We start from the raw sequence: 16,695 nt of genomic DNA on the forward strand, positions 1-16,695 counted from the left end.
GTGGGGCATTTGACCCATGCACTGGAGACAGGGGGCAACTTTGGGCTGCCAGATGGGGTGGTCCGAGGTATCTCCCCACAGGCTGCATTTTGCTGCCCTGTAGTGGGAGTCGGCTGCTCTCGGTGTCAGGGGTCAAGCTGACAGCTGGCTCAGAAAAGGTGCAGTGCGTTGGCTCCCAGTGATCAATAGTACCCGCATCTTTCAGACTCAAGTACAATTGAATCTCTGCCCATTAGTACTTCTGGGTCAGGGCAACATCAGCAACGCAATCAGATCATATGGTTAAGATGCTGATGTCACTAGCTGGCGCAACAGAGGCGTACACAGTGTTGGTGGTAAGTGCTCCAATGGAGCTGAAGTCACCGAAGATCTATTGTACTTGGGGGGTTTAATTGAGGACAGTTTGGGGAGAAAGGGGGGATGGGTGCTGACACAGAATGAGGAGTGAGGGTAAGATGGGTGCTGTTACAAAACAGGGAGCAAGGTAGAAGGTAGATTTGAAATACTGTATGAGGAGTGAGGAGGCATGGATGTTGGCTCAGAATAATGAGCGAGGGGGGATGGGTGCAGACTAGCATGGTGAGCAAGGGTGGGATGGGTGTATACAGTATGGAGAGCAGGGCAGGGGAAAGGGATAGATGCAAACACAGTATGGTGAGTGAAAGGGTGATGGTTGGGAACATAGTATGAGTAGTGAGAGAGGATGAGTGTAGACACAGTATTGAAGAGTGAGGAGGATGGAATTCCTGTGACACAGTATGGTGAGAAAGGGGAGTGGGGGGGAATTTGAGGACACAGTATACTGTAAATAGCAAGGGGGGGGGTGTATAGTGGTGTGAAAAAGTGTTTGCTCCCTTCCTGATTTCTTATTCTTTTACACGTTTGTCCCACTTAAATATTTCCAAATAAATCAAAATAATAAAAAGATAACACAGGTAAACATAAAATGTAGTTTTTAAATGAAAGTCTTTATTATTCAAGCAAAAAGAAATCCCAATCTACAGGGCCCTGTGTGAAAAAGTGTTTGAAATACTTTCCAAGAGCAGATTATATAATATTTCTGCCCCTGAAAGGCAAGATATGAAAGATTATATCTTAGAGAGTCTTGCTAAGGGACACATTAGACCCTCCTCTTCTCTCGTGGCGGTGAAGTTCTTTTGTTAATAAGAAACATGGAGATCTGCATTCTGTGTCCCTGTTTGGATTTCCATGAATTAAATCATATTACTATTTGCGACCCTTACCCGTTCATTCCTGACTTATTCAATTAGATTTTTAGAGATAGGTGGTTCTCCAGGTTGGAACTCAAAGGAGCCTATTATCTGATTATAATAAAAAAAGGGGATGAGTGAAAAACAGCCTTTAATACTCCTGAACGGCAATTCGAAAACCTTAACATGCCTTTTAGTTTGACTCAAGCTACTGCTATTTTTCAGCATTTTGTTAATTTAATTTTTTGTCATCTAGTGGGCAGGTTTGTGGTGGTATACCTCAATGATATCTTGATCTACTCACCCGATCATAAGACACATCAGATACAGACATTACAGATGCTATGGGATAGTAAACTGTAAATTCAAGTATATCGGTCTCCCCTTGACTACCATGTAACAGATGTGTCATATTACAGACCTTGATATAAAATATGAAAATCAGAATGAAGATATTTGTGTAGGACTTGTGAGTAGGGAACTATTGAATGGCTTTAAAATAGCAATTAAATTTGGCATGCAAAAAATACAGCACCATTCACTCTGTAAAGGTAACACATAGGATGTGCTCTGCTTGGAGAAAAGTCCATTGAAAAATTCAGAGAAAATGGCACTCACCAATGGTGTCTTGTATCTTTATTTTAGATAAAACATAGCAGCTTGGATACATTGGGAGGGAGTTGATTCATGTCGGCCTACATTCACCAACTTCCTCCCACTGTATCCAAGCTGCTATGTTTTATCTAAAATATAATGAACAAGACACCATTGGTGAGTGCAGCTTTTTCCTACTTCAAGAATTTTTCAGAATGTAGATATGACTTATCATTGCTGCTTAAATCACACCTTTGTCCATAGGAGGCATTTTTAAGATCCCCACTACCACGAGTACAGACTCAGTCAGATCTCCAATATGGTAGCATAGGAATAAACTCTAAGTATTTAGTTACATATGTTAGACATTTTAAAATAATCCTGTTGCTATATATCTAATGAGTGTTTCCAACTGCAGATTTTTAAGGAATAATGTAGACACTGTTCAATAAGGAACATAATTTCCTTGATGTTTGAGTCTGGCGCCGCTAGATATGGTCAATCCCCGGTCACCATGACCCTCATAGCCGTCTCCACACTTGAAATGTTTCCTTATGAAAATTAGAGACCACGTTTTGGAATGAATTGGTTACAGCAGCCATTTATTGAAAACAAAAAAAACATATAACACCAAGTACTAACTTACAATAACAAAATAGGCCAGCATCACCTTGAGATAGATTAGGTTCTTTGTACCATATAGCTAATAGACATGTACAAAAACGGGAAAGGACGGGTATTTTTTTGGTGCCTCATATATACCTGTCCTAACTTCTTATAAAAGAATACATTTACACCAATTGTATCATCCAATGGATATTCACAGAACAATGACTAATGGTTCTTGGAGCTACAAAGATCTGGCTACCAAAAGTTCTAATTTGCCAGTTTTAACCCAAGCTATTTTTAGTGGCATCATCATAAGCCCTGTAAAATGAGTCTTAACATTCACAAGATGAACAAAATTGTTCTCCATAAATTCAGTGGCCCATACCCTCCCCAGATCGCCAGACCACTGCATTTAAACCAACCACAAGGTCCCAACAACAACAATCTCAATAACCCACATATAACCCATTTCTCCACTAGGTTAAGCCAATCAGACCATTGAGAAAATAAAGCAGGATTACCCATAAAATACCCAAGGCTATTCAAACAAATAGAGGGCATTTTTTTCTCCGCATCCAATCTTTTATAAAACTCTCCCCAACCTTGCCTATTATATTGCCCAACCTATTTGTTCTTGTCTCCATACACTACAAACCCCACTCATGTTGGGCCTGCTTCTATGCCTTTCTGCCTGGACTCCAGTTATCTAGGCAAAACGTTGTCCATTTGCAAGACCCATTTTTGACCAAGCTTTATGTTCCTGGCTGATGTCTTGAGATGTTGGTTCAGTATTGCCACCTAATCTTATTTCCTCATGATGCCATCTATTTTGTGAAGGGAACCAGTCCCTCCTGCAGCAAAACAACCCAACATGATGCTGTCACCCCCGTGTTTCAAGGTTGGGATGGTGTTCTTAGGCATCAAAACTTCTCCTATTTTCCTCCAAACGTAACGATGATCATTATGGTCAAACAGTTCAATTTTAGTTTTGGCAGACCACAAGACCTGTCTCCAAAAATTAAGGTTCCTGTGTGCATTGGCAAACATTAATCTGCCTTTTTTATGATTTTTTTTGGAGTAATGGCTTCTTCCTGGCAGAGTAGCCTTTCAGCCCATGTTGATACAGTACTCGTTTCACTGTGGATAATGACACAATCTTACCAGCTTCCGTCAGCATCTTCAAAAGGTCTTTTGCTTTTGTTCTTGGGCTGATATACACGTGTCTGACCAAAGCATGTTCATCTCTGGTACACCAAACTCATCTCCCTCCTGAGTGGTATTATGGCTGGACATTCCCATCTTGTTTGTATTTGCATATGTGTATGTAAACTTCTGGTTTCAACTGTACATTTGTGCATGGTAAACCTATATTCCTGAACTCTATAAATACATATGAACAGCATTCCTATTAGGAGAGCTTTGGAAAATGGCATACCTGTGTATTTCTTTCATTCTCACTGGCTCCGTAGAATGAATCTCAGAAACCTTTAATTGGAGTTAGAACTGTTCCAACAACCTCATCCTCCAGACATGACTCTAGGCATAAGACACTTAGCAGTTTTGTCTTGAGTAATCCTAGTAGGAACAAACACATTGGGCCATTTCTGTATCACCCATTTATTTTAGTGGAGTGTGATTGTCGACTACTGTACCACACATAAGAAATAGTCCCCAGTCTTCAGTGGGACAACCCCTGTACTGTGCAGAAGTGACTTTGCTTTTTTTTAGTAGCTGGTTTAGTAGATACAATATTATGTAAAGGTTTTAGGCAAGAGTTGTAAAAATGCCGCAAAGTAAGAATGATTTTAAAAATAGAAATGTTAATAATTTATTTTTTATCAATTAACAAAATACAAAGTGACTGAACAAAAGAGAAATTAAGTTAAATCAATATTTGATTTAATTTCTCTTTTGTTTGTTCCCTTTGTCTATTGTTAATTGATAAGATAAATCACTAACTCTTCCAGTTTTAAAAACATTCTTATTTTGCAACATTTTTTTCGCAATTGTCTAAACCTTTTGCACAGTTTTCATATTTACAGATTATTTAAATAAACACAACCTAATATGAGAATTTCCTCAAATTTCTGGAAATGGGCAAAGATCAGTTTGCCTATTTTCTTTCAGTTTTTTTACAATAATCCGGGCAAACAATTCTCCTTTCAAGTCACAGGTGTCAATAAGTTTTCTGACTTTTCCACTTCTTGTGCTCTTTGATTTTATCAGTTCATAATCTTCCTTGAAAATAGTCCCATGTGAAATGAGAGCATCCAGGCACTGATTCAGACAGGCGTCCGTCATCTGATTTATGATTTGATCTCGCTTTTGTTGGACCCACATTAGGGCGACTGACTCCTGTTCAGGATCTAGTAGGAATACATTATGACAATGATTAGGACAAAAATGCCAGCATAAGATTCACTCTATGTTCTATATAATGGAAAAAAAATAAAATATATTCATAAAGTACTATGGTGGTCTAGAGCAGGGGTGGGCAATTAATTTTCCCAAAGGGCCACATGATAGATCATAACTCTTGAGGAGGGACAAACCAGATGAAACTTATTTCTGCTCATTATTATTAATGCTTTATATTAATTTTTTATTACTTAATATTGAGCAAACTCTACTGAAATTGACCAGCTTCTACTGATAATGCTTGTTACGATAGGGCTAAAGGCCACTTTACACGCCTTTAGCCCCCGTCGTTTGTGCGTCACGGGCAAATCGCTGCCCGTGGCGCACAATATCGCTAGGCCCCGTCACACGGATTTACCTTCCTAGCAACATCGCTGTGGCCGGCGAACAGACTCTTTTCTAAGGGGGCGTTTCGTGAGGCGTCACAGCGACGTCACACAGCAGGCATCCAATAGAAGCGGAGGGGCGGAGAGCAGCCGCATGAAAGTCACGCCCACCTCGTTGCCGGAGGACACAGGTACGGTGTTGTTCGTCGTTCCCGGGGTGTCACACGTAGCGATGTGTGCTGCCTCAGGAACGACCAACAACCTGCGTCCTGAACCAGCGATGACATTTGGGAAATGAACGACGTGTCAACAATCAACGATTTGGTGAGTATTTTACATCGTTAGTGGTCGCTCGTACGTGTTACACGCAACGACGTCGCTAACAAGGCCAGATGTGCGTCACGAATTTTGTGTCCCCAACGACATCTCATTAGCAATGTCGTTGCGTGTAAAGCCCCCTTTAATCAAAACTATATAATTCACGGCTTTTTAAAAATTTTATAAAACACAATAAATCAAACTTCTCCTGTTATTCAGCCCTTGTATCTTGATGAACAGCTCCTAACATGATATCCCAAAGTCCACTACACAGTATGATTTCTCCACACAGCCCCTCATATAGTACCATGTCTCCACACAGCTTGATGTCCCATCATGCATTATGATGTCCCCACACAGCCGCTCACAGAGAATGATATCCCCACACGCAGTATGATGTCCCCACAGGGCCTCCCACGTAGTATGATGTCCCCAATCAGTATAAGGTTTCTACAAAGCTCCCCATGCAGTATGATGTCCCAAGCAAATCACGCCTCACAGAATAATGTCCCCACACAGAACCACATGCAGTATGATGTCCCTACAAAGACCACCTGTCACATGGTGTTTGGATCTAAACTCACCGAGTATCATGGCAGCATCTGACACTGTTCACACTGAAGAATCTGACACACCACCCTATACCGCCTTTGGTGCTTCAGAGTTCCACAGACAAGCTCGAGTGTTGACCAGCTGTGTTATCATTAGTGATCGGTGTTACAAAGTTAATTTCTGCTAGTTACCTCTTTTGATCACATGTTGTGGAAGACCTATCAGAGTCACTCCCCACCTTTTTAAGATGGTGGAGCCTGTATTCCTATGCCATCTATAGCATTTTGCTAAATTGGTCCATATGCTGTTGTATCCCAGTCCTGCTGGTGATTGTAATACTTTGTGCATGGAGTTTTTGTGAAGTTCTCCTGTTGTCTTGTTGTTTTCTCCCTGCTCTTATTTTCCTCCCTGCTCTTATTTTCCTCCTTACCTCTTAGTGTCTGTGCTGTGTTATAGAGTTTTGATTTTCCATATTTGTCTATCTCTGTTGGTTTTATCACACTTCTATCCTGACCCTCCCCTGGGGTAGGGGGTACAAGATTTGGGCTAATCAGGAGCAGGGCCAGGAAGGTGGCTCAAACATCCTCACCTTCAGAAGTATCTCTGAGATTAGGAGCCCCCTCGCCTGAGATTCAGTCTAGGAGCCTTTGTCCCCAGCTTTCTCCATAACCTCTGTGACATTATAATCGGCCCAACCCTTTTATGTTGCTGTACTAGCGAGATGTTTGTAGACCATGTTGCTTCAGGTGGCTGAGTTAAAGGAAGCTGTACTGTAGTAAGTTCAGCCTATCACACTTGAGCAATCTTTCTGGGTTGTTGGATCATCTAAACCTAAACTGCCTCTCCCTGAGAGATTTTCAGGGGAGCTCTTAGCCAATTTGTCACTTTCAGGGAGGTATGTAAGTGGTATTTTCATTTACGTCCCCACTCCTTTAGTGGTGCGGAACTGGGGGTAGAAATTATTCTCTCCTTCTTGAGTGGGGACCCACAAGCATGGGCCTTTTCCCTGCCTGCTAATTCCCCTGTTTTTATGATGGATTTTTTTTTTCGACACGTGGTCTTATTTATGATGGTTCGGATAAAGCATGGGAATTGATTCACAGATACCAGTCCATCAGTCACAACAGCGGATTGTGGTCACTGGACAGGATCGGGAGAAGTGCCTCTTACCTGGCAGCTTTTGGTTAGCCGATTTGGCACAGCGTTATTGTTGCGACGTGACGCAAATCAATTGCATCATCATACATCATCTAAACCCACCAAAATAGAGTTTTTCTACAATTGTTTTTTTTCTTTATTGGCTCAAGCAGCATGAATATATCAAAATGAGAAGTCCCTCACCTTCTGCTGCTCCAGAGTTTGAGAAAACCATAAACTGTACTGCTATTATAAAGAGTTAAAAATAAATTCATAGCAAACTCAAATTCAGCCGTTTGGTCCAGTCCTTCTCAAAAGTCCCAGTTTCTGATGTGGCCAATAGATAAAATGATTTGCCCACCCCTGTTTTATTGAGTAGTTTAACACCTACTATACTTACATAAATAGGCAGTATACTCTGGTTCATCTATTGGTTTCCATTCATCGCCTGATTTCAATTTCGTTTTCTCGTATGCATCTTAAAATAAAAAAAAAAAATATTATTTCTACTCATAGGATCATAATTAGTCTTTTAATAACAGTGGAAGCCCTATGTCTGATCCCCTACGGTTCAGAAAGTTCAGTAACGAATACACTCTCCTTCCTTTCACTTCCTAAGCAAGCAGTGTTTTTAAGCCTTAAAGGGACTTTCCAATTTTGGAAAACCCCTGAAGCCTTGCCACTCCTCCTTATCTTTGTTATTGTCATGGCGGCACGGTGGCTCAGTGGTTAGCACTGCAGTCTTGCAGCGCTGGGGTCCTGGGTTCAAATCCCACCAAGGACACTATCTGCAAGGAGTTTGTATGTTCTCCCCGTGTTTGCGTGGGTTTCCTCCGGGTACTCCGGTTTCCTCCCACACTCCAAAGACATACAGATAGGGACTTTAGATTGTGAGCCCCAATGGGGACAGTGTTCCTGATGTATGTAAAGCGCTGTGGAATTAATAGCGCTATATAAATGAATAAAATAATAATAATAATAATAATAATTGTCTGCAGCGCTGAAGTCCCTTCCAAAATGTTGCAGCCAATCAGTGAGTTCATTGACTGAGCAGTTGACTGGCTGCAGTGCTGTCAATGTGATCTCAGCGCTGTGGACAATAATGTACACCTGAGAGCTGAGATTTAGTGCTGGACCAGTGGAGGGTAAGTAAAGACTGTCCAGGACCTGGTGACGGTGAGTAAAGTACCTGTTCGTTTTTTAAATATTGCAGCCTGGAAAAGGGGGTTTCTGAAACCACATAATCCCCTTTAGGGATGTAATGACCAGCGGTCCGAGTGAGATCCAGAGAGTCACAAACCGAGGCCCAGGCAGAAAAGTCTCAACACAATATTTACTGGAAGAGATGGGGAAGAGGTTCAAAATAAAATGCGCATTCAATTACTCCCCAGTAACTACTATTGTACATGGCCAGGCTATACGCCGAGGTCAGTGTGTTAGCTCCAGAGATCCTTTCAATGTTTATCACAAACTGTAGGAACAAATTTAATTAAGGTTCACAGAAGAGAAAAGCAGCGGCACACTAAGGCTATGTGCCCACGGGGACATTGTCCTGCGGATATATCCGCAAGACATTCCGCAGGTGCTCCCAGAAATCCGCAACAGAACTTTCTCTGTTTCAATGCTGCGGATATACAGCGGAATGTCGTGCGGATATGGTACGGGCATTCTGCATTGAGGATACAGTACCATGGCTTCGGCACTGCATCGTCAATGCAGAACAAGTGCTGCAGTGATCGGGGTGCTCATACTTACCTCCATCATGCAGCACCTCGCTTTCCGGCGGCCGGGTCACTGTCAGGCAGCGTCTGGTTCACTGTGCTGGAGGTGGGCGGGCCTGAACTAGCTCCGGCTGTCACATGACCGGAGCTCGTGCAGGCCCCGCCCACCTCTTCCTTCCTGTACCTGGCTGGATCCACCGCGCTGCTGTCGCTGCCGCTACACCGGACGGAGAAAGTGACTCGGGTCTCTATCAAGGCAGGTAAGTATATGGGACCCTGCGGAGAAATCCGCAACAATAATTGACATGCTGCACATTTTTCCGCACGAAAATCCGCACGATTTCCGCTGCGGAAAAATCCGCAGCGTGGGCACAACATTTCCCAAATGCCATAGAAATGGCTGGGGAGTAGCTGTACTGCAGTTTTCTGGAAAATCCGCGGCTTTTCCGCGAGAAATCCGCGGCAAAATCCGTGCATTTTCCGCAGCGTGGGCACATAGCCTAACACATCAGCAGACAGGTTGTAAATCTAATGAGTGTAACCTAGTGAGGGTCTCTGGAAATAACACACTGGCTCACAACTTAACAATCCTATAAATTAAAAATACAAACACAGCATACAAGTGCATTAATTGTTTGGATACCCAAGTAGTAGTAAGTGGTAAGTTCCGGCTGCAGCCACTCCCAGTGATCTTCGGCAACAAAAACCATGAAGAAAAACAATAATCACACAAAAAGAGTCCGTGTTCCTGCCTGCAGCAGGGCCCTGCAGATTCCCAATCACAATACACTTACAGTTCTGCAGGTTTCATAGCACTGCTCAAGATGTCACAAATGCTCTGATCCAAGCTCCTTCTTCCCAGGCAGCAATCCACTTGATTCGTGAGGGTCCCGGCCGCTTGGCCCAGTCAGCGTCCGATCTCTGCAGCATCAACCACCGACCTCCATAAAGCTCTCAGCTCCTCACAAGCCTGCCGGAAATATTTCCTCCTCTTTTCCCACTCTTCTCTGCTCACAGACCAGCCACTGTCCTCTCTCACAAACACACCCCCACCTTTTTTAAGGAGGATTCCTTTGGGTCCCACTGCCCTCACAGTTCTCTCTACACACAATGAGTCACACACAAGAATGTCAGCGTTTATGTACCGCCCTGCGGGCTCGGCTGCGACAGCCGAGCCGCTCGGATCCGTGCTCGCACTGCGGGTGGTGGCTCGAGCCTCTCACGGACCCGGGGGTCACGTCCCTCTGCAAGGGAGTTGGTGCTACATGCGGGGATGTGGGGTGTTTGGATTTGAGGTGATAGTTTGTGACGCCACCCACAGGTTGTGGTGATTGTAGACACCACTACTGCGGTGAAGGTGTGGGGGCCCCCCGGGAGCGGTGTAGTAGCGCAGCTAGGTGTTGACCCCTCCGTGGGTAGGGGATGTTGGTCCCGGGGCCTGGCGGGCCGAGGCCCGGGTGCAGGGTGAAGTGTTGCGGTGCAGCGCGGTGCCTGATGGCACTGGTGTACTCACTCTGACACAAAACACTGGAGTCACTGGTAAACCAAACGGAGTGATGAACGGGGCCCGCAGCCGGCTGCAGCTTTTCCCAGGTTAAGTTGGTAATGTCCGCCTTTCTCCTGCACCTTTGTAAGTGAAACTTGACTCCTGTGCCTAGCGTGTATCTGTCGTAGGAGCCCTTTTGCCCGCAGATGCTGGCCCTTTGGATCTCTGGCCCTTGGCGGTGGCACTTATCCGGAATGGTTGGGCTGTTGCCTTCAATCGGGACTTAGGTGGGAATGAACCCCTGAGGTCCAGACCGCAATCAGTTAATTTGACTATGGTGGTGGCTTATAGCCTTGTTCGGGGTCTGAGTACCCTGCCTGGTGCTCCGGTATCCAGTTGGCTCCCCGGTTCGGTTCCGGCAGGCCACTACCCTGTCCCGGTCCCTTACGGTTCCATCGGTCGTATTCCCGGTCTCCTGCAGGCGGCCACTACCGTCTGCCTCCTTGCCAATGGTGACTGGGCTCCAACCCAGCCACCGGGGTAGTCTTTGGCAGCCCTGAGCACAGGTCTGCTTCTGGACACAACCTCCTCCTTCACTGTCCAAAACCACACACTACACTGACTTGAACTTGACTACTGGGTTCCCGCCTCCAGGCCTGTGAACTCCTCGGTGGGTGGAGCCAACCACCTGGCTCCACCTCCCCTGGTGTGGACATCAAACCTGGAGGGTGGTGACAAGGCTTTTTGTTTGACTGCTGTTACCTAACTGGGAAGGGGGTGTGTAGTGTTGTTGTGTCTACCTGGGACGACCTGGATAGTCCAGGGCGTCACATTTACAGCACTTTGCACACTGTTACAAGGACACAACAATTTTATTGTATTTCGTTAGCTATTGATGTTCATTTTTTCCCTTTGATGAATTCACGCTTTCTGGCAAACCACTTCACCACTTCCTCAGTCAATAGTGACCACGACTTCTAAGGGATGAAGTGCAGGGATCGGAGTACTTCTTCCTTCCTGCAAACACCTGCTTTATCACATGCTGTATCACGGAGCTATTCTCTTCATAAACCACAGTGGGAAAAAGATATTTCCCACTAATAGCATCAAGCTACAAACAGCGTTTCCATGAGAAGGCAAATATTTGCACCATAGCGTGCATCACTTTCTTGAATTGACATTGATATGGTTCTAATCTATGTGTTACCTGCCAATGAAAGAGTTGAACCCTTGATCTAAATGTTAATAATGCAATGACATCCCTGATATTACTAGTGTACAATGATACCTGTCCATGGCAGGTCACCCACATCCGGGAGGTGTCGGGAGCCACGTCTGGTTTCTGAGTCATAGGTTGGGGAACACTGCATGAGAACTTTAATAAAAACAATAAAAAAGAGTTGTAAGTGTCTATAGTACATTGCCCCTTGACTCAAAAGGATTTTCTATTAAATACTTACCATGTGGATGTGAAGATGAGGAAGTAGAGCCAGGCCAAACCGGGCTGGGCATCTAATGCAATGAAAAGACCAAAAAAACTCATGTGACAAATAGTCTCATACAGAAATGATCAGTAAAACTAATTTGTTGCTGAAAAATCTTTCACAGTGGCATAAGACAGCATTAGAAAAGATGTAGGAGCTCTTCTCACCCTATAGGCCCCACTACACGCAACGACGGATCTAACGATATATCGCCGGGGTCACGGATTCCGTGACGCACATCCGGCATCGTTAGCGACGTCGTTGTGTGTGACAGCAAGGAACGACCGTTAACAATGGAAAATACTCACCTTATCGTCCATCGTTGACACGTCGTCCCTTATTAAAAAATCGCTGATTGTTGCAGGACGGAGGTTGTTCGTCGTTTCTGAGGCAGCACACATCGCTACGTGTGACACCCCCTTAAAACTGAAAGGGAATCTGACACCAGATTTGGCAACTATAAGCTGTGGCCACCACCACTGGGCACTTATATACAGTATTCTAACATGCTGTATATAAGAGCCCAGGCCACTGTGTAGAACGTAAAAATGATTTTATAATACTCACCTAAATGGTCGGTTCGGTGCAGACTGGTCAAATATGTGTCTCCATTCTCCGGGTGTGGCGCCTCCTCTTTCGGCCATCTTTGTCCTCCTTCTTCTGAAACCTGGGTGCATGATGCGTATTATGTCATACACATGCGCCGACATTGAGGGCCTGCGCAGGGCAGCTCAAAGTATTGTAGTGCGCCTGCGTAGGACCTCAATGCTGGCGCGTGTGCATGACGTAGTACGCATCATGCACCCAGGCTTCAGAAGAAGAAGGACAAAGATGGCCGAAAGGGAGGCGCCGGTACTGGAGAACGGAGCCACGCCTCCAACCAGTCTGCACTGTACCGACCCTTTAGATAAGTATTATAAAGTCATTTTTATGCTCTACACAGTGGCCTGGGCTCTTATATACAGCATGTTAGAATGTTGTATATAAGAGCCCACTGGTGGTGGCCGCAGCTTATAGACACCAAATCTGGTGACAGGTTCCCTTTAATAATAAACACCATGCTGGGCTAGACCTCGGTGTGTGGAATAGGCTTAGGAGTTGAGCCTGCTTCACACACTGCTGGTGCCAACTGTTATACAGTCACTATCTTCTGATCACGGACAGTAGCAATTAAGTGAAGCAATCAGTCCCTCACAAATGATCACTGGGTGCCACTGGACTGTCATGCTGTCATGGCAGTTGTGAGTCTGCTAAAGGCATCCATGGCTGCCATGCTGATCCATTTGTGAAGGTGAAGCTCATCAACAGGCTGGGCTTCATGGTGCTGCAGGATAGAGCAAGCAATCAGACAATTGTTGGCTCAACCTGTGGTGACTAAAACTAAACCATAAACATGAAAATCAAAATATATTTGAAATAAAAAAAATTAAAATTCACATCCAAAAGTCTGACCTATCAAGGTGTAAAATTATTTATCCCATAAATAATGTTAAGTAAAAAAGATTGAAATGCCAGAATTGCGTTTTTTGTTCTGTCCACAGACTCTTTTCTAAAATTGCAATAAGGAAGCTGAAGGAAGAGATGAAGCAATCGCAGCACCACTAAGAATTAAATTAGTGATTTTTATTTCTCAACGCGTTTCTGCGAATACTTTCGCCTTCTTCAGGACAAAAAAAAAATCACATATCAAAAATACAATAGAAATTATTAAATCATTATATTTATCCAATAATGCTATCAATAATAAAGTCAGCTTGACATGTAAAAAAACAAGTCCTTACAACAGTCCATTTACAGAAAAAGTATTTTTTTTTCTTTTACAGAAGTCTGATTTTTTTCTGCTCCACTTACAGTACATCACAAAAGTAAGTACACCCATCACACTTTTGTAAATATTTTATTACATCTTTTCATGGGACCACACTGAGGAGATGACTCTTTGATACAATGTACAGTAGTCAGTGTGCAGCTTGTAGAACAGGGTAAATTTGGTGTCATCTAAATAACTCAACATACAGGCATTAATGTCTAAACTGCTGGCAATAAAAACGAGTACACCCCAAAGTGAAAATAGCCAATTAATGCCCAAAGTGTCAATATTTTTGCGGCCACTATTATTTTCAACCACTGCCTTTACTCTTTTGGGCATGGAGTTCACTAGAGCTTCACAGGAGCCGCTGGATCCTCTTCCATCCTCCATAACTACAGCACGGAGCTGGTGGATGTTAGAGACCTTACGCTCCTCCACCTTCCATTTGAGGATGCTCAATAGGGTTTAGTTCTGGAGAGGCTTGGCCAGTCCAGCACCATTCATCTGTTTCTTTAGCATGGAGTTGTGTTTGGGGTCATTCTCATTTTGGAATACTGCCCTGCTGCCCAGTTTCCAAATGGAGGGAATCATGCTCTGCTTCAGTATGTCACAGTACATGTTGGCATTCATGGTTTCCTCAGTAAACTGTAGCTCCCCACAGCCGGCAGCACTCATGCAGCCCTAAATCATGACACTCCCACAACCAAGACACACTTGCCTTTGTACTAATCCCGTAGTTGCCACCACACTGCTTTACACCATCTGAAACTAATAAGTTCATTCTAGTCTCATGAGGCCATGTGACATGGTTCCAGTAAGCCATGTCTTTAGTCTGCTTGTGTTCAGCAAACTGTTTGCAGGTTTTTTTGTGCATCATCTTTAGAAGAGGGTTCCTTCTGTGATGACAGCTATTCAGACCAATGTGTTGCATTGTACGTCTATTTTGAAAAGACAACCTCTGAATATGACGTGAGCACATGCCCTCAACTTCTTTGGTCAATGATGGGAAGGCCTGTTCTGAGTGGAACCTGTCTTGTTAAACCTATGTATGGTCTTGGCCACTGTGCTGCAACTCAGTTTCAGGGTGTTGGCAATCTTCTTAGTTTAGACCATCTATATGTAAAGCAACAATCTTTTTTCAGATCCTCAGAGAATTCCTTGCCATGAAGTGCAATGTTGAACTTCCAGTGACCAGTATGAAAGAGGATGTGAGAGATAAATTTTGTGTTATCACATCTGCTCTTCATTCACACCAGAGACCTCCTAACACTAATGAGTCACATGACATCGGGGAGGGAAAATGGCTAATTGGGCAGAATTTGGCCATTTTCAATTAGAGGTGTACTTACTTTTGTTGCTAGCAGTTTAGACATTAATGCCTGTGTGTTAAGTTATTTAGAGGAGACACCACATTTACACTGTTATACGAGCTGTACACTGACTACTGTACATTACAGAAAAATGTCAGATCTTCAGTGCTATCTCATGACAAGATATCATAAAATATTTACATAAATATGAGGGGTGTACTCACTTTTGTGATATATTGGTGGTTGCTCACTCACCCCAGTCTCACAAGCTCGTTGCCTTGGAGTGACCCTCGACTCTGCTCTATCCTTCAAGCCACACATCCAAGCCCTCTTCAACTCATGCCGATTACAACTCAAAAATATCTCCCGGATCCGTGCTTTCCTTAACCAAGAATCTGCAAAAACATTAGTGCATGCCCTCATCATCTCCTGCCTCGACTACTGCAACCTCCTGCTCTCTGGCCTACCTTCCAACACTCTTGCACCCCTCCAATCTATCCTAAACTCTGCAGCCCGCTTAATCCACCTCTCCCCTCGCTACTCCCCATCCTCGCCACTCTGCCAATCCCTTCACTGGCTTCCCATCGCCCAACGACTCCAGTTCAAAACATTAACCATGACATACAAAGCCATGCACAACCTGTCTCCTCCCTACATCTGTGACCTAGTCTCCCGGTACCTACCTGCACGCAACCTTAGATCCTCACAAGATCTCCTTCTCTGCTCCTCTCTTATCTCCTCTTCCCACAATCGTGTACAAGATTTCTCCCGCGCATCCCCCATACTCTGGAACGCTCTACCTCAGCACATCAGACTCTCCACTACCGTGGAAAGCTTCAAGAGGAACCTCAAGACCCACCTCTTCCAACAAGCCTACAACCTACAATAGCCCTCAGTCCAGTAGACCACTGCACAACCAGCTCTGTCCTCACCTATTCTACCATCACCCATTCCCTGTAGACTGTGAGCCCTCGCGGGCAGGGTCCTGTCTCCTCCTATACCAGTCTGTCTTGTACTGTTAATGATTGTTGTACGTATACCCTCTTTCACTTGTAAAGCGCCATGGAATAAATGGCGCTATAATAATAAATAATAATAATAATAATATTGTAAATAATAACCAAAGCACATAGTTTTTGGCGTTGTTGACATCGTACTGCTGTGAGCAACAATGTTGCCAGGTCAATTTTACCTTAAGGACGAATGTAAAAAAACAGTACAGTAGTAGAATTCAGCGCTTTGTTTTTTACACAATTTTAGCACGCTTTGGAAATTATTTCCTTTTTTCGCCAGTATTTTATATTATAAAATGAATGATGTCATTCAAGAATACTAGAGATGAGTGAATCTGAGGTTTGGTTTTCGAACCAAACTCCAAATTTAAAAATCAAGGTTCGGGTTTGGAGTTTGGATGCTGTACGTGCGAACAAAACTCGCGCGAGCATCGCTGTGCTCAGGTACGCTCGGTGCTCAGCCCTGTGCGAGCCGCTTGCAGTGTTTGAACGGCTCTCACTAGGGGTAACAACAGCGTGATCGGATGTAGTGTGCAAAAAAAAGTTTGAAACTCCCCCGGAAGCAATCTGCTTATGGCTGGCTGTACGTGAACAGAGACTCAGACTAAATCAGTGACTTGCTCCAGGGTTCGGGTCACGTTCGAGCCTGTGGAGCTAAATTAGTTTGCTGCCAGCGAACCGAGCCGCCAAATTTTCACTTATCTTT

General features: G+C 44.1%; 1 protein-coding gene across 1 annotated transcript in view; it reads right to left on the reverse strand.

Moving 5' to 3' along the window:
• Positions 1–2,004: 2,004 nt before the first annotated feature.
• RIPK2 (receptor interacting serine/threonine kinase 2) overlaps positions 2,005–16,695 on the reverse strand; it is an 84,448-nt gene continuing 69,757 nt past the window's right edge. The window contains exons 9-12 of the mRNA XM_075316271.1: positions 11,833–11,884; positions 11,661–11,747; positions 7,566–7,643; positions 2,005–4,780 (exon numbers count right to left, since the gene is read on the reverse strand). Coding sequence (XP_075172386.1) covers positions 4,494–4,780; positions 7,566–7,643; positions 11,661–11,747; positions 11,833–11,884 — 504 coding nt within the window. The 3' untranslated portion in view covers positions 2,005–4,493. The remainder of the gene's footprint in view (positions 4,781–7,565; positions 7,644–11,660; positions 11,748–11,832; positions 11,885–16,695) is intronic.

Source organism: Anomaloglossus baeobatrachus, chromosome 6 (genome assembly GCF_048569485.1).
Source record: "Anomaloglossus baeobatrachus isolate aAnoBae1 chromosome 6, aAnoBae1.hap1, whole genome shotgun sequence".
In the NCBI taxonomy this organism is placed as follows: Eukaryota; Metazoa; Chordata; class Amphibia; order Anura; family Aromobatidae; genus Anomaloglossus; species Anomaloglossus baeobatrachus.